Source organism: Monodon monoceros, unplaced genomic scaffold (assembly GCF_005190385.1).
Source record: "Monodon monoceros isolate NGI ecotype Baffin Bay Population unplaced genomic scaffold, NGI_Narwhal_1 Super_Scaffold_18, whole genome shotgun sequence".
Classification (NCBI taxonomy): domain Eukaryota; kingdom Metazoa; phylum Chordata; class Mammalia; order Artiodactyla; family Monodontidae; genus Monodon; species Monodon monoceros.
This window is the reverse complement of record NW_021703774.1, coordinates 83,800,355-83,819,390: the sequence shown is the minus strand read 5'-3', so window position 1 is coordinate 83,819,390 and position 19,036 is coordinate 83,800,355. Positions and strand designations below refer to the sequence as shown.

General features: G+C 52.0%; 1 protein-coding gene across 4 annotated transcripts; it reads right to left on the bottom strand.

Moving 5' to 3' along the window:
* Window positions 1-401: 401 nt before the first annotated feature.
* DENND2D (DENN domain containing 2D) lies at window positions 402-18,502 on the bottom strand. Of its 4 annotated transcripts, XM_029229929.1 has the most exons (13): window positions 18,299-18,502; window positions 14,060-14,136; window positions 13,323-13,498; window positions 12,397-12,509; window positions 11,262-11,331; window positions 10,471-10,548; window positions 9,248-9,388; window positions 7,871-8,019; window positions 5,334-5,511; window positions 2,467-2,508; window positions 1,969-2,053; window positions 1,402-1,641; window positions 410-924 (listed from the first exon to the last, which is right to left on the bottom strand). In XM_029229929.1, the coding sequence occupies exons 2-13, from the start codon at window positions 14,124-14,126 to the stop codon at window positions 848-850; spliced, it is 1,416 nt and encodes a 471-aa protein (XP_029085762.1). In that variant the 5' UTR covers window positions 14,127-14,136; window positions 18,299-18,502; the 3' UTR covers window positions 410-847. The 4 variants fall into 4 exon arrangements, with proteins under 4 accessions (XP_029085761.1, XP_029085762.1, XP_029085763.1 ...); XM_029229928.1 differs by lacking the exon at window positions 18,299-18,502 and having other exon boundaries at window positions 402-924; window positions 14,060-15,624; XM_029229930.1 differs by lacking the exon at window positions 14,060-14,136.
* Window positions 18,503-19,036: the final 534 nt, after the last annotated feature.

Sequence of the window (19,036 nt, the reverse complement as noted above, 5' to 3'; positions counted from 1 at the left end):
AATGGAAAGTTCCAAACTGGAAGTGATGGGCAGACAGACCTACTGATGGAAACAATGTAGTGTTCTTCACTGGCTTCTGTCAACTGAAATTCCTACCCTCAAGTTACTCGACTGCAAATGCTTCACTCTGGCTAGCAGCCTTTCCTCCCAAGATTCTGGAAAGCACACCGAACTAGAACCAAGAACTGCTGCTGTGTCCCCAGCGCGGTTGCTGCTTTTACCAGTATCCCTCACCCTTCCTATTAGAAGGCTCTGCCGACCCCTGTAATCCCACCACTCCAAACACAGTCCCAGAGTTCTGGGCACTATTGCCAGGTCCTCTACTTCTAGCGCAGTTTATTCTCACATCTATTGCCTTGTTTTCCTGGTTTTCTCTCCACAGTGGAAGCCAGAGATACACATTTAAAGAACAAGAAGATTTTCATCTTTATTCTTATCCTCACATGTCCACAGACCTCTTCTTTTATGTGGAGAAACTGAGCCTTTGGGCCACAACTGCTTTCTCTGTTGAGGGTTTTGTAAGCGGTTCCTGGAAGAGGGCAGTTACAGCAACTTGTAAGACTCTACAACACCTCTACTACTGTCTCCTGCCCGGTGTCACCTCTGCAGGAAAGGCAGCTTTGTGCCCAGCTCTGTGAGCACAGAGGTCAGAGCCTTCCAAAGTCTTGAGAAAGCTGATTCCAGGGATCCCAAACTCAGGACACCAACTTGAAGCAAGACCTGGTTACCAGGACTCGGAAGAAGGCTGTGGATTCTGGGGGCTGAGAGCTTCACATCCTACCATGCTGGCAGGGGCCAAAGTCCACAACTGGCCTATAGGTCTAGTCACTGCTGTTCGCCACAGCTCTTATTTCAAAGTCTTTTCCTTTGGTTTCTTCTGTTTCTTCCGTTCCTCGTATTCAAGTATTTTCTGTTGGAAATAGCCTGTGGGTTCAGATACATGGGTTAGAGACATCTAATCTGGCCAGGCAGACTTAAGATGAGCTCAGGAGTGAGGGTCAGGAATATCCTCTCTGCTGCCCACACTCCCTGACTACACCAACATTCCTGCCAGGATGCCCAAGCCCTCACAGGCCTTTGGAGATACAGGTATTTGATTTGGCCCCAGAGGGGGCCTAAAACAAATAATAATTAGTAGGAATTAGCTCCAGACTAAAACAAAGAGCATACGGCCTCCTGCTGGCTGATGAACAGAGAACTTCTGCAAAGTATCAGCCCAGGAGGCATTTTCTTAGGCTTCAGGTTCTTTCCTTCCAGCCCCACTTGGTAAGATTACAGCTATTTTTGTGGGCTTCTAGAGAGAAATGCTCTTTCCTCCCCTCCTCTTCATCGTAGGGCCACACCTGACTTGGAGGCAGTGACCCTCTGGGCTTGGATTGATAGGGGCCTGTCACTGTATACCTGCAGGAGGGTTCTTGCTCTTCTCAGCTTCCTGGATGAAAAGGGAGAAGAGCTGTGTCTTCACAAACTTCTTCACAAATCGGCGGTTGGCCTTGGAGGTCAGAGCCTTATAGAAGGCCCGTTCTTGGAAGTGGCCTTGCCCATTTGCTTCCCGCTTGATGTAGGAAGCGTAGTGGCCCACAGTCTTGACAAAGAACTGCACAAAAGGGCCTGAAACATGCTCATTGATTTGTTCAGAAGCTGCAGGGAACAGAGACCATCTCAGGATAGTGGAAGGATGAAACTACCCACTCTTACCTCCAGTGGCTTTCATTGCAAGCTGAAAGCTCTTGGAGAAGGGGTGAGGTAGGGTTCATAACTACTGATTGACTGATTAAAATGGGAGACTAGATATGGGTTCACCATTGCTTAGGAAGAATAAAATCTCATACTCGCCCTAGAATCAAGGCCTCTGGGACTAGCCCAGGACAGCTGAGTGAATTTGTTTTAGTTCTGGAAGGGAATTATTGGGAATCATGCCCTCAAGCTCTTAGGAGAAAGCCAAAATAAGAGGAGCCTAGGACTTACTCTGTGACCCCTTGATCTCCTGACCAAGAGATTCTAAGATGTCCTCCTGAAGCTTGGGTGGTAGGATGTCTTTTTCATCACCAACCTAGGAGACGACAGAGGCAGCTCAGAGGTTAAGCAGTCACGGGGGAGGTGTGGAGTGAAGTGCTGGCAGGGAGTGAGAGGTGGGGATGAATTCTACACCCAACTCTTCCCCCCCCCCCCCCCAGATAATTGGCCACAGAGAAGAGAAGCAACAGAAGCTTTGACTCTAAACACTAGTAAGTTTCTCTATCCCTCTGGTACTTGGTTTATATCCTTGCCCTAAAGGCACTAACACCGACTGCCTTGTGAAGTCATCTGTCTTTGTCATGGGCTCCTTGAGAGGAGAGATCTTGTTAGCATGGATTCTCACTCAACAAAAGTACTTAAAGTTTGTTAAAGTAAGTGGAACATCAATGAGACTAGAGCAATTGAATTGGTGGTGGGTCTGCAGGGGATCTGAACCCAGACACTTACTGACATTAAGAAGGTTCCTTCACAAAGATTCACCAACAGGACCTGAAAAAAACGCAAAACAGCTTGATCTCTTCCCCTTTCTCCATTTCTGCCTGTGGTTGTAACTTTCAGCCCAAGTAGCAATAAAATCAGCACCTTCACTTCTCATTTCCTGTCTGATACTCTTTTCTCACCACCCCCTCTTTCCTGGGAAAACGGTGTGAGGGTGTAGGAAGCAGGCAACAGGAGAGAGCTAAGGAAAATGGGACAGACAATATGGGTAAACCATAGCCAGTCACTCCCTTAATAAAACATTGATCATGGTAATGGCTTCTACATATGCAACATTTAGTACATGGCACACATGGTGCTTTGCACATTTTATCTCATTTAATCTTCCCAATGCTCCTGTAGAGGCAGGTACTGTGCCTGTTTCGCAGATGAGGAAACAGACCCAAAGAAGCTAAGCTGCCTGAGGTGATACTGCTAAGAAATAGGACAGTTTCCAAGCCAAGGTTGTGCTGTCCTTGGGACTACGTCTTTCTCCCGACAACTCTCCTTCAACTCCCTTCCCTCTGGTCAGCTTTAGGACAGGGATGGACATCTTTTGATTTTTTTAATGCTCACAACAACTTTATGTACAATTGCCCGGAGTTCCATTTTTAAAACTCCCACAGAGCTTTGGGCCTTCCAGCAGGAAACAGCGAGAGGAGGAAATGAGCCCAGGGTCAACAGGAAGAGGGAAGGAAAGGCAGTAACCTGTGTCTATAGGCTGCAGGTAGGACAAGCACAGGGCTGGAACTTGGGAGACCTGAGCTCTAGTATCAGCTCCATCATTGCCTGAGAGGCCTTCAGTCCAGACTAGAGATGACAAATAGGCATCCTGCTGGTTGGATTCCAACCTACAGATCTGTTTCTTTTTGCCTCAGAGAATTTTTAAATAATTGAGTTTAGTTTCCAATATTTAAATCGGAAAATTTCACATAAAATTTGGATTTGGGGCTTCTCCTGAAAAGTCAGGAGCTCTAACACTGATCCACATACGGATGGAACTGAGTTACAGCTGCCCCCTTTAGTCAAGGCCTGTGCTCAGCAGTTTATCATAATCCCCCAAAGCCTGTGTTGGCCATTTAAATGCCTGCTGGCTCCCTCTTTTCAGTTTGTGACCCTTGGTCTCGACAGGTGGGTGAGTGATCCCTGCATGCTCCCTTCTCCCAAATAAAAAGAAAGAGAGGAACTAGGAAGTGTGCCAAGAGACAGAGCAAGCACTGTAATTATCCATCATCAAGGGAGAAAAGTTGAACTAGTTCAGGCCTGAAACCACTTGTATACATAGGCTCAGATGCCTTCACTCAGGGCAGGCTGTTTACTTCGGGGACTGGGAGGTAAGAGTGTGTGAAGAAATTTTTTGTGAAGTTGTTCCCAGAAGTCTTTCCAGTACTTGGAAAGACTGTCAAGCGTTCCCTTCCAGAGAGTGGACGTGGGGAGTCAGGGAATCCCCCTGCCCTTCCCTGGCCCCTAGCCCTCTCCCTTCCTCACCCCCTGCCCATTTCACGGAGCAGCTGCAGAGGAATAAAATAGGCCAAGGCTCTTAGAGAGCAGGAGCTGGACTCTGAGTAGCCTTCAGGTGTCTTCCTGCCAGGCCAGTGGAGGAAGAGCCACAGCTTCTGAGGAGATAGAGCTGTAGCATCAGGAAGTTTCATAACTTCTGGGTATGGGGCATTTTAAGTCATTGCTAAACATGGGGCTGATACTCTGTCCCAGTTAGTCACAAGGCAAATACTGGCTCAAAGGGCATGTGTACTCAGAGGTCCTGAGGAGGGCTGAGCGGGCCAGCAAAGCAAGGAAGGGAAACGGCCTGCTTCTTTACCTCCCAGCGGCACTCTGTGGAAGAAAGGCTTTGGTTCTATCTGTGCTAGATTCCATCCTTGCCTGTGTGGCTTCAGATAACTCAAATGAGTTATCTGGACCTCATACACTTCTTATGTAAATGGAGGAAGTCCTCCCACTAGGGTGGGTTGCAAGCCTTCAATAGCTAACTTCTAGGCCCTGCCTCTCCCCTTGGTAGGCCCTTTGTCTACACAGAGGGAGTCAGTGGTTAGTTAGCCCGTGCAGACAAACCTAAGTAGCTCTTCTGGCTTGAAATTATAATCACGTGCTATCTCTTGAAAGTTCCTATTGACAACTCAAGCAAAGCACATGTTTTGAGTTGTTCTTCCAACACTGGAGATAGATTTATGTTCTTAATGCCTATTTTCACCACTCATCTTTCTGGTGTATCTGGAGGCACTGCCAAGAAATAAGAAGCTGACAGAGATCAAAGGGAATTTGGACCTATATCCTCATTAGCCAACTGAGCTCTGAGCTAATCAGAAAGATGACCCTGAAAATCTGCATTTTCAAGGCTCATTGTTTGCAGGAAGGCTATGTCAGTTCACTTCTAAGCACCGCACCGTGAACAGCCCCCAGTGGGGTGTGTGTTGTATAGACCAGCTGTTGTATAGACCAGCTGTGCTCATCCATTCAGAAGAAAAATGGGACACCTGGGGCCTGCTCATTAGGACTAGCTGGACTAGGACAGTTGGGTGAGCCCTGAATAAGCCACGTGCTGCCCCTTAAGCCCAGGGAAATCATTCAGGAGGAGGGAGCAGACACTTACTGAGTATCAGCTATATGTCAGGCACCAGGCTAGGTGCTTTATGCGGAATTTTTCCCCCTAGGATCCCTAGGAACTGAACATTGTCATTCCGATATTACAGATGAGGGAGCTCAGGCTTAAAGAGGTTAAACAACTTGCGGCAAAATCACCCAGCTGTTAGTAGCAGAGCTGGGATCGGGATCCAGGTCTGCCTGGCTCCAAATCGTGCCCTCTTCTTGCGGCATCATACCTCTTCCATGGGGCTCTCCATAACCTCCTGCCGAAAGCGCATTTGGACTCCAACCATGAAGGGAGTGGGGCAGCAGACAGTGGCCAGAAGGCTCTCGGGGACAACAGGGATGTAGGTGTGGGCCCAGCTGAAGGGGTAGAGCAGCGCCGCAGCAGCATGGATGCACTGAGACAGTGTGCTGGGGACAGGGCACAGAGAGTGAGAGTCAGAGGGGCCCCCCAGGGACCCACCCCTACAGCCCACCACTGACAGCAGCTGGTCATGCTGCCTGTAAAAGCAAGTCTGGGAGCCACGCCAGTCACAGAGCTTGTGGCTACTTGTAGCTGGGAGGAAAGGTACAGAAACTGGGAGGCTGAGGCTCCTCTCATCAAGGATGGGGCCTCTATTTGATCCTTCTTTTCCCAGTTAAGTCTTCTCAACTCACTTCCGGGGGTTGGGGGAGCCGGGGGAGTGACTCTAAAGAGGGGAGGGAAGAAGAAATGGCTTCATTGTTCGAGTCCCTTCTCTGTGCTTACCACTGTGCTAAGGATGTGGATACCAGGAAGCGTAAGACTGGCTCTGCTTTTAAGGAACTCAGTGTAGTTAAGGAGGCAAACGTGTAAACATTGGGGTGCAGCAGAGAGGTCAAGCCTGTTTCCTCCTTATGTCTCATCCTGAGTCTTTAACTCTCACAGCTCCCTCTGGCCACTAGCGGTTATTTCAAGTTACCGGGTTGGTGCCTGAGTTTGCTTGGGAAATTCCTGGATTCCAGGAACTTCTGACCAGCAATTCCTACCTGGAAAGTCCCACAGAAGTGGCTCCTCCACCCTTCCCAACGAAGCATTCCCTGTGTAATTATTGCCTAAGTCACAACTCGGGCCCAGCTCCCCCCAATCCCTCCCCCCTTTGCCCCTCCAACACACACACACGAACCCCCTTTCTGTCTTCTCTATTCTCCACTGGCTTTCATGGCTCTTCATTTCTCCAAATTACCCCAAAGCCAAAGCCAATCACAACACAGATGCAGAAACCTTGTTTCAGCTCTTGGTATGGAGCTAGCGCTTCCTGAGTTAGAAAGATGGAGTCTCTGAGAGTCTCGCCAAGGCTTAGGCTGACTGGAAGTCCCCTTCCTGCCTGAGTTGCAGAGATCTGAAACACTCAGTGTAGGAAGGAAGTGGGGAGTGGTGGAGTCTCCCTGAAGAAAGTTAACGCCTGAGAGATGAGTCTTGCCGGCCTTTGCCCATGTCCAGGCCAGAGTCCCCTTCACTTCCTAAACACTGATCTTAGGGGGAAAAGGCCAGAATCCCAGCTCCAGCTGTGACAGAAACCTCTCAGTCCCCTACAGGGCAGAGAGTGGAAGAGCTACTTCCAAAGCAAAAAATTACACCACTTTCCACAAGGATTGGCCTACTACTGGTGCCTTTTTGGTTATCACTGATTTTTACAGAATTTTCAACCCACAGACCCCCATTGCCTGCCCAAGCTTCCCTTCCTCTAAAACCCATGACATTCACCTGGCCCTCTGGCCTAACATCTGGGTCCCTAATATCCTTTTCTTCTTCTTCCCTAAAAGATAAAACCAGGGTTGTCAGCCCAATATAAGCAGCTTTCTCCATCCCAAGACATAAATAGGTCAACCTTCTACTGTCTTACGATTTTTCTCCCTTCTCTATTCTGTCACACATCTCCCCGTGTCTTTCTCAGACTTGAAGCCCCTAAGAGGTAGAGACCAAGACATGATATTATTCTGCTTCAACTATACACAGGGATATAGTCAACTATGAACTTATTATTAAGAAAAACAACTAGCACTTACCAGTGTGTGCCTGGCAGAGTGCTAGTTACCTAATGTGCATTACTTCATTTAATCCTTACCACACCCTTATGAAGTAGCTACAGATCTCCATTTTACAGATAAGGAGATCACGACTTCAAGAAGTTAAGAACCTAACCTAAGGAACACCATGTAGCTAAAGGTAGAGGAAAAGAACTTGAACTTTGTTCTGTTGACTTCAATACCTGTGCTTTCTTTTCAAATGGGGATAATTCTACATTCCCTTAAGGTCTAGGACCATGTCTTATTTGTCTGTATCTTCCTGATGTTTGGCATCTGGTAAACAGTTGACACACAATAAGTGTTTGTTGAATGAGTGAATAAATGGACAAATGACGTGTGTTTGCCACTAAGGATAGTGTGCTGGACCTCCCTACCACTATATGACTTCCTGCCCTGTCCTCCCTCAGCTTCTCAAGAGCAGAATCATGTCTGCATCCACCCTAACTGGTCTCCTCCAGGGCTGTCATGGGAATACTTCATGTACTTCTCAGAGCTAAATCACAAACCTCCTTCAGGCTTAGGCAGTGATCAAGCTTGGAGGCAGAAACAGGGAATTATAACAGCCATTTTCTAGGCTTAGTGCAGATCAAGGCAGGGTGGCAGGAGGGTGGGGAGCACACAGGTCCTACAGCCTGATTTCCTTCGAGAACCCCCCGGTCTATTCCTTGGAGCCCAGGGATGCCAGTCAGTTCAGGTGACCCCGCTCGGTGGCTGGACCAACCTGAGACCTTCTGCCAGGAAGATGATTCTTCTCTCCAGCACTGCAGAGGCAAAGATCTGAAGAATCTGCCCAAAACTGAGACAGCGCAACAGAGAACTAAAATCCACGTGCTCTAGGTGGGAGTCAAGGGGCCGCGTCAGCGAAATGAACTGTGGGGAAACCAGAGAGAGGGGGAGTCACCACACTGAAAAAATCACACAAACCCCTGAAAGCTGGGTCTCTACCAGCCTCCACCCTATCTTCCCCAAAGGAGTACATCTGACCGTGCCTCCCCACTGCTGAAAACCCACCCATGGTTTCCCTACGCTCTGAGGATGACACTGATGTAATCCCCTACGTGGCCCGCAAGGCCCGCCTCTCTCACCACCTGCCTCACCTCGCTTCCCCGCATCAACTCCTTTCCGTTCCTTGAGCATGTCACGCTCTTTCTTGCCGGAGGTTCTTCCCTCCCCTGGGTTGCCTTTCACTCTTTTTCAAAAAAACTAACTTATTCGTTTTTCATTGAAGTATAGTTGGTTTACAATATTCTCTCTCTTCATCCTTATCCTCCTTTATGTCTCAGAGGCCTTCACTGGCCACCTAATGCAAGGTGTCAACCTGTGTTTCTCAGCGTTTTCCCATGTAGCATCCTGTTTCCTTTTCATCACAATCATACAATTTTTAATTATTTATTTGTGTGTTTACTTATTTACGTCTTTAGACTTTTAGCTCCATGAAGTCAGGGACCACATTCATTTTATTTACCGCTTCGTAGCCAGAAAATAGTCTAACTCGGTGCATAGCTAGCCTGCCACACTTATTTTTTGAATAAGTGAACAAGCCTAGCCCCTCCCCTTATTCTGATCTGGGGAAGCAGAGGACACACAGATTATCCAGAGTACCAGGGGTCAGGACTGGAATTCTTAAAACAACGTTCTACTTGCTGCTTTGTATGCTTAGCGTCTTAAAACAATAGCATCCCCACTGTGGCATGGGTGGAGACTCAGGGGTGGGGACGTGTGATAAGAAAAAGACAGGTGGAGGCCATAAGGTAGAGATATAGGACAGACACCGGAAGATAAGTGAGGTAATGGGGAAGAGTGGCAGTTTGGCGGCTGGGGGCAAAGGCCATTCTAGGACCAGGAGCCTCAGCTTACATGATTTGTTTATTATAAATAAAAGTCTTGGTGGCTTAAAGAGTAAGTAGGTCCTTGTGAGCATCAGGTTGGGAGGATCAGAACACTGGGGTTTGACTTTCAGCTCTGCCGCCAATAATTCGAGCCAAGCCCCAGTGCCTGCCTGGCTCAGTTTCTGGTGAATGGGAGCACTGTGACGAGAGGTGCCCCAGGAACACGCCCCCTGCAGTCAGGGAGGGTCTTGTCCATTTTGCTCACCCACCTCAGTGCCTGAGTCGGGGATGAAGCTCTTGAGGGTGACGGTCTTCCCAGGAGCAGGGAAGGCTGCCTCTCGGAGGCCCTGCATGAATGGGTAGATGACTGCCATGGAGATCTGATGCCTCTTTTCCACTTCATCCAGGATCTGCATGGAAGAGGACCACGGGAAACATGACTCAAAGGGACGCTCCCAGGCTGGTAGCTGAGATCTCATGTGTGAGGCTGGTCCCGCCAATCCTTAACTGGTTCTTTCCTCCCTGGCAGAAACCAGTTTGCTGTTTATCTCCTGCGCAAGACCTGCTTTTGCTCCTAGCCTTCTTCTTTTCATCTTCTCTCTACCGATCCGTATTCCTTCCTTCTCCTAACATCAGCACGAGCTACCTTCCCCAGGAAGTCATTCTAGAGTAAACTCGTCATCCCTGATGGTACCATGTTCATTTGTGCTAGATGGAGTGGGAGACTAGAAGCTGGGCCTCTTGGGTGCCACTCTGCCCTCCAACTTCCACCAGAGGCTCCCCAGGTCGAGGGATGGCCTTCATCCACAGAACCCTGCACAGATGAACCGTCCACCCAAGCCAAGGCTGATGGAGTATATTACCTTCATCCTTCAAGGGGCCTGCCTGGGGCAGAGCACACTGATGCCCTTTTCTGGCCACTAAGACATGCCGCACCCATTCGGAAGGACTCCTCTCTGATCCCAACTCAGGTGTACTAGCACTCAAATTAGCTCCAGCAGAAGTCCTGGAGACCTCAACTTCCCCCTCTACCCTGGAAGGAGTCAGAGGGAGTCCCCCAAGCCCCACTGTATAATTGTCTTTATATCTGTTTAGTATTCTGTCTTCTTCATGTATCATGTCATCTGAGCCTCACACCAACCCATGAGATAGGAAGGTGAGGGACCATTACATGCATTTGACAGATGAGGAACTGGAACTCCCCACTCCTAACCTGGAGCTCTACCCATGTCCCTCTCCAGCTGCATTCTTACCTGCCTAGACGGGGAGCAGTGGGCTTTCTGCAGGGGAGACAGTCCTCTAGCTTCAGTTCCTACTTTTCCCTAAAGCCAAGTCAAGTCCAATCGCCTGTCTGCCTGAATCTCCCCAGGGTGCCTCGCCTGACCCCAGCTGTGGGGGAGGAGCACAGGGGGCTCAGGCAGGGCAGGCAGCCAGGTGGACCTGGAGGCTCAACAGGCCCAACAGGCCCCGAGGAATCCCGTTCCACCCCTACCTTGGAGAACAAGCCGAAGCAGCCAATGCCACTGATGATGCAGTACACCCTGGGGAGGCGAGGACCACGGCCGGCGGGCTAGGGAGGGACGGACAGGCTCCTTCAGTGCTGCAGCCTCCCCAGGGCCTCTATGCAACTGGGGCTGATGGGGCACAGGGCTGGTGGCTGGGGCTGGGGGATCCATGGTGAATGGTGGGCTGGAGGGAGAAAGACCTGGCTGTGCAGAGGTCCCACTCATGCGAGAGGCAGCAGGGAGGCCAGAACGGTCACCGAAATCCAAAGAAAGTGGCCTTGAGGGGGCTGGTTGGCTCAAGGGCGAACACTGCCTGCATCGGCACCAACACTATCAGGGGTGAGCAAAGAGGGAGCAAGTGTGTTGTAGAGACGAGGAAACAGCTAGGCAGGAGAGCGCTATGAAAGTGACTTGAGAGCCCAAGGACTGAGCTGCGTTGTCCAAATCCCAGGCCAGGCTGTGGGAGGCAGGGGCCAAGTCAATGAGGCCTGGATAGAGAGGGCGGGGAGCGGGTTAGAATGAAGCTTCCCGCCCGAGCTGGGGAGAGTAGAGTCCAAAGCATGGCAGCAAAGGTGCCCTGGGTGGGTGAGGAGGGGTGCGCGTCCCCATTCTTGTGAGGTGGCACAGGGCACTAACATGGCAGCAGTTACCGGGCTGTGCTCTCTCTACAACCACCTCTGCCAGGGAGCCTTGGCTTTTGCAACTGAGGCCTGAGCAAACCCAGCTGTGGAGCAGAACAGGTTGCAGAGAGGAGGGGCCAGTTCTGAGCTGCACAAACCAAGAGGCGCCTGCAGTATCCAATCTTCCTGCTGCCATCCACGTTGGTCAGAACGAACGAGAAGGTCTCCCTGAGGAAGAGCAGACAAGACCTGGTTTACATTTGCTCACTAGGTTCTTTTTATTCCTTAAGATTTATTTATGATTTATTTATTTATTTTTGGCTGCATCGGGTCTTCGTTGCTGCGTGCAGCCTCTTCGTTGTGGTGAGAGGGCTCCTCTCTAGTTGTGGCGTGTGGGTTTTCTCTCTCTAGCTGTGGCACGCAAGCTCCAGGGTGAGTGGTCTCTGTAGTTGTGGTGCAAAGGTTCCAGAGCACGTGGGCTCTAGTTGAGGCATGCGAGCTCAGTAGTTGTGTCTTGGGCTTAGCTGCCCTGCGACATGTGGGATCTTAGTTCCCTGACCAGGGATCGACCCCGTGTCCCCTTCATTGTGAGGCGGATTCTTTACCACTGGACCACCAGGGAAGTCCCTGCTCACTACATTCTAAAGCAAGAAGGCAGTCAGCGTCAGAGCAGGGCTGAGGGGGGTGAGGAGGGTAAAGGGGAGCTGCTGACTAATCCTGAGAGTAACCGTAACATCAGTAATTTATTTAAACTGCTTATTGGTGTCAAGCTCTAAATGTATCATCACATTTAGTTCTCAAAACAACCCTTTGAAGTAGGTTTAATCACTATGCCCACTTTACAAATAAAGGAACTGAGACTCTGGGGGAGTGTTTCTCATCCAAGGTCATTCAACTCATAAGTGCTAAAGCCAAAACTTGAGCTCAGGCAGTCAAATTCCAGGACTCATGGTGTAAAAGGCTCTGGCATATAAGGGACTCCTTAGAGGCCAAAGGACTTCTTCTAAGTCCATCTTCTGCCAGAGGCCGTCAAAACACAGTGACTAGCTCCTAGGACAAGTGAAAGAGCCTCGCCCTTCTGTTAGAAGGGACTGCTTAACCTGGTTACCTGAGCTCTCTTGCCTCGAGGTGTCCCAGGCAAGATGTTTAGAAATGAATCAACTCCAGCCCCTCCCCATCAGGAAGGAAGCTGGTGAGAAATCCAGTTGAAGGGGGGGGGGGGGGTGCAGGAACCCCGTGGTTCACCCTTCCCCTCCAATCCCAGATTCCCCCGTCCCAGGGCCGAGCGATTACCTGGGATACTCAGTGAGTGGGGCCCACTCATTCCCATCTGGGAAGCAAAACAAGGGGATGGCTCCGAGCAGCCGTTCCTCCTCCTCCTGTTGTCCCCGAAGCAAGTTCTCTCGCTACAAGGAATGGGAAAAGAGACAGGTGGATGTGGAGGTAGGAGCAGGTGGAGAGGGCTTGGGGGCTGGCGGGCTACTCTGTGCCCATCACTGCATAGAGACTGCGTTCTGGGTCTGGCTGGAAGAACCCCAACGCTGAAATAGTCCCTCCCGGGCCAAGTCTACATGAACCTGAGTTGGACTTCAGTATCCTAAGGATCTACATAGTCAGGAAGGGGGCCAGGACCATGCTGAGTGCAGAAAGGCCCAGAGACCTCCTGGCTTCCTGGGAGGACCACATCAGAGAGATAACGCATCTGAGAAGAGAAGCGGCCAGCTCAGTAGCCTCACTGTCAGGGTTAATGAGAAAGATGCCCTAACCCCACCCCTTCACCCGCTGCGGGACCAGACAAGAAGGAGTCTGATGCTTGGGCTGTGGCCACCAGCTACGTGCCTGCTCCACCCTTTCCCTCCCACCCACCCCAGGGAGGGGATTCCTGCAAGGACCTCTGGCAGAAGGTAAGCTTCTCTACAGAGAAGGGTGGCTAAGCATAGAATTTGGAAGAATTAGGAGGTCCCCCAAACAGCAGAAGAACTAGCCTAGTTTCCCAGCTAGGGAGCCTAGGTCAGTTCATTACAGACCTAGATTCTGCGGGTGATAAGAGAAAACAGGGCTGGACCTGAAGGAAACAGGAGCAGTGAGCTCAGGGCAGCTCTAGACGAGCCCCCGCAGGGTGGGGGGCTGGGGGTGGGGAGACGGCACCCCACCCCCGCCCATCGCCTCTCAAACACCCAAACCCTCTGCCCCCCATTGCCCCTTCCTTCAATCCTTACCTTGGGGAACTGGTAGGTGATTGTGGGCTCATAATCATCCCCCGAAGGCTTTTTTTTGAGAGAAACCACGAGGAGGTATTCAAAGAAGTGCTGCCCTCCAGCAAAGTTGGGCAGACAGTGCTCCTGGGCCCTTTCTGGTTCCTTTACAACTTCCCCCAGATTATCCTGGGGAGGTCCTGAAACCAAGACACCAGGGCCCACTGGTATCTCATTGATCCAGGCCCCGAGTGGAGGATGTGAGGCTCCAGTATCTTTGGCACTTTTAGGCCGTCATACCGACACCGAGGTCCCTGGAGCCTGCCCAGCACCTCAGGTCCAGGCACGGGATCAGAGCCAACTGGGCAGTTTCCGTGCCTGCCTGGGAGATTTGGAACCACCGGGGGTGGGGGGGCAAGAGGAGGAAAGAAGTCACTGATTCGGAAGCCAAGGAAATATACTGGGGAGGTCACCTGGGAGGCCCGAGGCCCCAGGGTAGCAGAAACTCTGCCTAAGTGAAACAGTACACCCCGAGTTGACTTGGACTCAAGAAATCGGAACAGGCCAAGGGCCACGTGACTGTGACCACAGGGCATGACCGGCTCTAAAAACCAACAGGGGAAACCTCCTGGCCCGGTCACATGGGGAACCAGGGGGAGGATGAGATATAAAAGAAGAAGAAAAAGAAGTATTTCAAGGAAGAAACAGCCCCATCGAAGAGGGTCACCCTGGAAAAAAGAAGTAGCTAATCCAGTCCAGACCTGCTCCGTGTCGAGGCAGCCAGTTGCAGAAGCGCCTGAGTATCCCGCCTACCATTTGTCTTTCCATCTTCTTGGGCCTGTAAGGCATGGAGTGCTTGCCTTTCCTCTAACAGACTGGCTACAGAAAGCCTGAGAAAGCGGCTGCCGTTTCAGTCTCCAGCCACAACTCTATGAAGCCAAGCCACGTGCTGTCTTCCAAACAGGGGAGAGCAGTTTCCATCCTATGCACCCAATAGTTGAGCAAGAAGCCTGTGTGACAGGACCCAGAAAGGCAGCAGAACGCCTGCACTGACAGAGGCAGCATCCTGGCACTGCAGCTCAGACCTCAGCTCCTCCCAAGAGCCCCAGGGTGTGGTGAGAGAAAAGGTCATAGGCAAACACCTCCAGAGCCCAGCTGCTTCTGGGCTAAGGGCTTTTAATTCTGGGCTGAAGGTTGTGCAATGGGTTTATTTACAACCCCTTGATAGCGGAGAATGACTTGTCAGTCCCAGGACAGGGATCTTATATCTCCATAACTGATTCCCAACCTTTCACTTCCTAACTCAGTCAATGGCAGCAGATAACCTCTACATGGCCCCCTGCTGCACTCTGGGACTTCCAGGACTTCAAGGCTGCAAAGCAAGAGCACAGGACCAAAAACTCCTCACAGCAAGGTTGCCCCTGCCTCCCCTGATTAAAATCAATAGACTTGACCTCATTCATTATTTAAGTGGAGAAATTGTTCTAGCAAGAGGAATTCCTGGACATCAAAATGAACCTAATCCTCTCCTGGTGGTGAAATAAAGAGCAAAGTCCATCTCTGGGTTGGAGAGTTCCTGATATCTCAGCACAATCTACAATGATGCATCTTTCATCCCCTGCAATATGTCCTGAGGCAAACTTGTCTCACTGGAACCTGTTCCAGGGCTCCAGCAAAGAATCCCTCCTCCCAGATAGGAAGCACTGACTTAGGACAGCCTCCCTGGCCTCCAGTAGGGGGCTGGTTGCATCAGTAGCCTGAGGGGCACTCAGTGGAGTGGAAAGCATCTAGGTGATCTCCACCCCACCCCCACTCCTGCTCAGTCTTTTTTCCTGGTTTGTCCAGGTCAACGGTTCTGCACAAGCTAAGAGCAGAGCAGCTGGGCCCTGGGGCTCCAGTGGTGCTGTGTTTGGAGGCTGGGGAAGAGAGACAGAATAGCAGGAAATCACCTGGGATTATCACATAAACCCTTGAGTGTGTAAATGCACGTGGTAAGAGAGAAAGACTTTTGCCAGGAGGCTGCCCCTAAGAGGAGCTAGAAGGCAAAAGGGTTTGGTGCCAGTGTCTGCCACTCCTGCAAAGAATTAATAGACCTCTGGAAGAATGTGTGGTGCTGAAATAGGGGACACAGCTGCTTGCTCTTAATAGTTCCAGACCTGGCTTCTGTGGACTAGTAAAAGCCAGTACTCAGTGGCCCAGCCATGACTCCTGGGGAGATCAAGGATCACAGTAAATAAGAATGTTTCAATCACTGTAGGGACTTCCCTGGTGGTGCAGTGGTTAAGAATCCGTTTGCCAATGCAGAGGACATGGGTTCGAGCCCTGGTCTGGGAAGATCCCACATGCCACGGAGCAACTAAGCCCGTGCACCACAACTACTGAAGCCCGCGTGCCTACAGCCCATGCTCTGCAACAAGAGAAGCCACCACAATGAGAAGCCTGTGCTCCGCAATGAAGAGTAGCCCCCGCTCGCTTGCCTGCAACTAGAGAAAGCCTGCATGCAGCAACAAAGACCCAGTGCAGCCAAAAAAAAAAAACAGGGAATGTTACATTCACTGCAATGGTGAGAACAGTGACCTGGAACACTCGGATCTGTCATCACACCTTATCTGCAACATGCACAGGCTGGCTGCACAATCCTCGCCACCAATCTGAGAAACAAGCACCATCTCCGGATACAGATGGGGAAACCGAGGCACAGAGCAATTCAGGGACTATTTGGGGAATACAACAGAATCTGTCGGGGGTGGGAATGATGAGCGTTTCATGCTCATGCTCCTGCCTTCTGGGTGCAGTACACACCAAACATCCCACAAATGTGGATGCCTCCTGTTTGCAAAAGACCTTGAGAAGCAAAATCTTTTCCCTGGGCATTCCAGAGCCTCAGGAAATGATTTCTTTCCCTAAATCCTTTGGGTTGCATTTTCAGCCCATTTCTTCCTGCTTTATCAGAAGAGCCAAGAGAACAGCAAAACTTACAATCGCAAACAAAAGGAGTTACTGGACTTTGGGACTGAGGACCAAGAAATCCAGAAAAAAGTCTTCCCCCTTTCAAAGGAGGTTATCAACAGAAGAGAAAACCTCCATCAAACACACGTTTAATATGGGTCTTCTCATTTAATCCCCAGTGCCCTAGAAAGGAATTATTATCCTGAATTTTCAGTTTAGGAGGGAGACGCCCTTTCTAGGGAAGTCAGGAGTCTGGTTACACGTGTTCCTCCACCAGGAAGTGCCTCCCACAGCCCTCTGACAAAAGTCCCAGAACTAGCTGGAATATAGGTGAAGGGACTTTCTGGAACCTTGATCTGGAAAGCTGGCCCTTCCTCTTCTAGCTCAGCTGCTCTTGACCCAGGACCACCACCACTGCCAACCCTCCCATCAGGATGATTTATACCCATGCGTGTGTGTATACACACACACACACACACACACACACACACACACACACACACACATCCTCCTACCACACAGTTGCCTTGGGACCAAAAGGACAAAAGAGGGAGGGGGAAATTCTGGGAAAGGTGGAGGATAGTATGGAAGATGAAGAAGGCACACTCTCCTGCCCGGTAGGTGCCAGACCTCAGGACAGGTAATACTGGCTGCACATCTTACAGTCCCTCATTGTCATCAGGCACAGTCATCAGCCCCGTTTTGGGAACAACTGGAATGTTTCCTCTGGGCTGCGGGGAGCAGATCCTTTCCATTCACACAGGCTTCTGAGGGTCGAGGGAGACCAGGAAAGACCAAGCCAGTGCTCTCCAGAGAAAAGAGGCCACAGCCCCACCCTGCATCTCCTCCTGCCATGGCACGCTCCCAGGCATCTGTCCCAACCCATGGTCTCTGACCTCTCCGCCTCAGTACAGGTGGAATGACCAGATAGATACTGGAAACCTGTGTTCAGGGAGAACAGCAAGGGCTAGGGGTGGGGGACAGGGGTAATGGCAGAAGGAGCACTGATTCCCCCCTCCCAGGTCTCCCCAGCTCTGGGACTTGGAGTAAGAGGGGGTCTCATTCAATCTTTTGACCACCAATGTTAGAAGGGGTGGACTGTCTTGGTATGACCCCTGCTTACTTTCCAATCGGTTCCCTTCTTCTCAGAAGGTGGGACCTCTGGACAAAGTATCTAAGGGTTGTGGCTGCTTAGCCATCGGGCTGGTCAGTGGTAAGCAGCAATAAATATATGTTGAATGAATGAAAAAAAGAATGAATGAATTCCTAATTCCCTTCCTTCCAAAGCCCAGCGCCCCTGCTGAGAAGAAAGGAAGCGAATATTGACTTCTAATTTAATCCGTACAACCCTGTATGGCAGGAATCATTCTTCCTTCTGTAATGGGGGACCAAGGGATAAGGGAGGCTTGCCTTGCCGGGTTCGCACACTCTAAGGAAGCAGCTGAGCAGGCTCTATCCCAGCTCTGCTGGAGGCCACACTCTCCAGGGCTCCTCGCCGCCCCTGGGGGAGGGAGGGGGGTGACGTCGCAGGGGAAAGGCAGTGCTGTGGCCGGCGGCTGTGTGCGGGGCAAAGTCGCTAGCTCCCACGAGTGGAGTCCGGGGGCGGGGGGGCGGGGAGGCGGGGCAGCGCGGGGAGGCGGGCGGCCGGGAGCTGAGGCTGTGTCTCCCGGGCGGGCGCCGGGCCCGGGAGCTGCAGGCACCCTGCGGTTGCCCCACAAACTTCCTGGCTGGTAGGACACGTGGCCCCGGGGCCCCACAACGGTTTCCTTTGGCTGGCGACCTCCCCTTTGCCCCTGCTGGCGTGGCTTCTCCTCTGACCTCCGACCCCTTCCCCACCAGCCCGTTTCCACCTCTACCTGCGCCCTTTCTCTCCAGCTCACCTGACCCCTGCCCAGCACCCCCGGAATGCCCCCTCAGACTGCTCCTCGATCGATCGCGACCCTCCACACCGCCCTGCCTTGGCCCCTTGGCCCCGTCACCTCCTGTCCTGGCCCGCGGTCCCCCCGCTGTGCCCGCGCCCTCGTCCCGGCGCGCTCCGGCCCGGCACTAACCCCCACGGCCGCGCTTCAGTCTCAGGCTGGCTCGGAGGCGGCGGCCGAGCCCATCCATGGCCCCTGGAACACCCGGCGCCCGCTCCCAGGTCCGCGCCGGCCCCGCCCCCCCAATGCGCGACCTCGGCTGGCAGACACTTTCACTTTTCCGCGGGGGAGAGGCAGAGGGGGACGAGCCGGGACGCGACGGCACACCTTCCGGAGTCCGGCCCAACCCCCGGCGCACCTGGGCGGGCCCGCTCTTCCCTGGGCGCCGGGCAGGGCTGCGTGGGGTGACAGAGGGCGCTCAACGCGCGTCCGGGAGGGGCGGTGCCACCTGGCTCCCACCCTCTGTGGGGCGTCCCGGGAAGCTTGACTTTCCGAGCCCCGCGGTCCGCAAATGTTCGGGGTCGCCACGAAGTCACCCTCCGCCTCCGCGGCAAGCGCGGGTTGTGCCCTCCCGGTGGGCATCCCTACACCTTCCAGGTGGCTCGGGGACTTATGCCAGAACGAGACAAAGTTTTCTGAGTCGGCACAGCTTTCCAACCTCTCCACTTCGCCCCCTGCAACTGCGTTAGCCTCTGGCCATTTCCAGATCTCTTGCTATATTTGTCCTTCTCCTCCGTGGGGCCCGTGTCCCTGCGTTGCTCTTTTCCCTGTTCCACTCCCCCGACGAAAGGACCTGGCCCTGTGAGCTCTTGAGGAGGGACTGGAGATGCAGTTTAGGGCCTTGACCCTGCCTTCCATCCAGCCGGCTCT

Excerpts from the sequence above, each read along its gene's own strand:
- DENND2D (XM_029229928.1), bottom strand. The coding sequence starts at position 14,147 with ATGCCTTACAGGCCCAAGAAGATGGAAAGACAAATGGTAGGCGGGATA. Across the intron at positions 13,499-14,059 it reads GCTGCCTCGACACGGAGCAG|GACCTCCCCAGGATAATCTG; the intron begins GTCTGGACTGGA and ends TCTTGGTTTCAG. Across the intron at positions 10,549-11,261 it reads GATACTGCAGGCGCCTCTTG|CCCGCCGGCCGTGGTCCTCG; the intron begins GTTTGTGCAGCT and ends GTCCCTCCCTAG.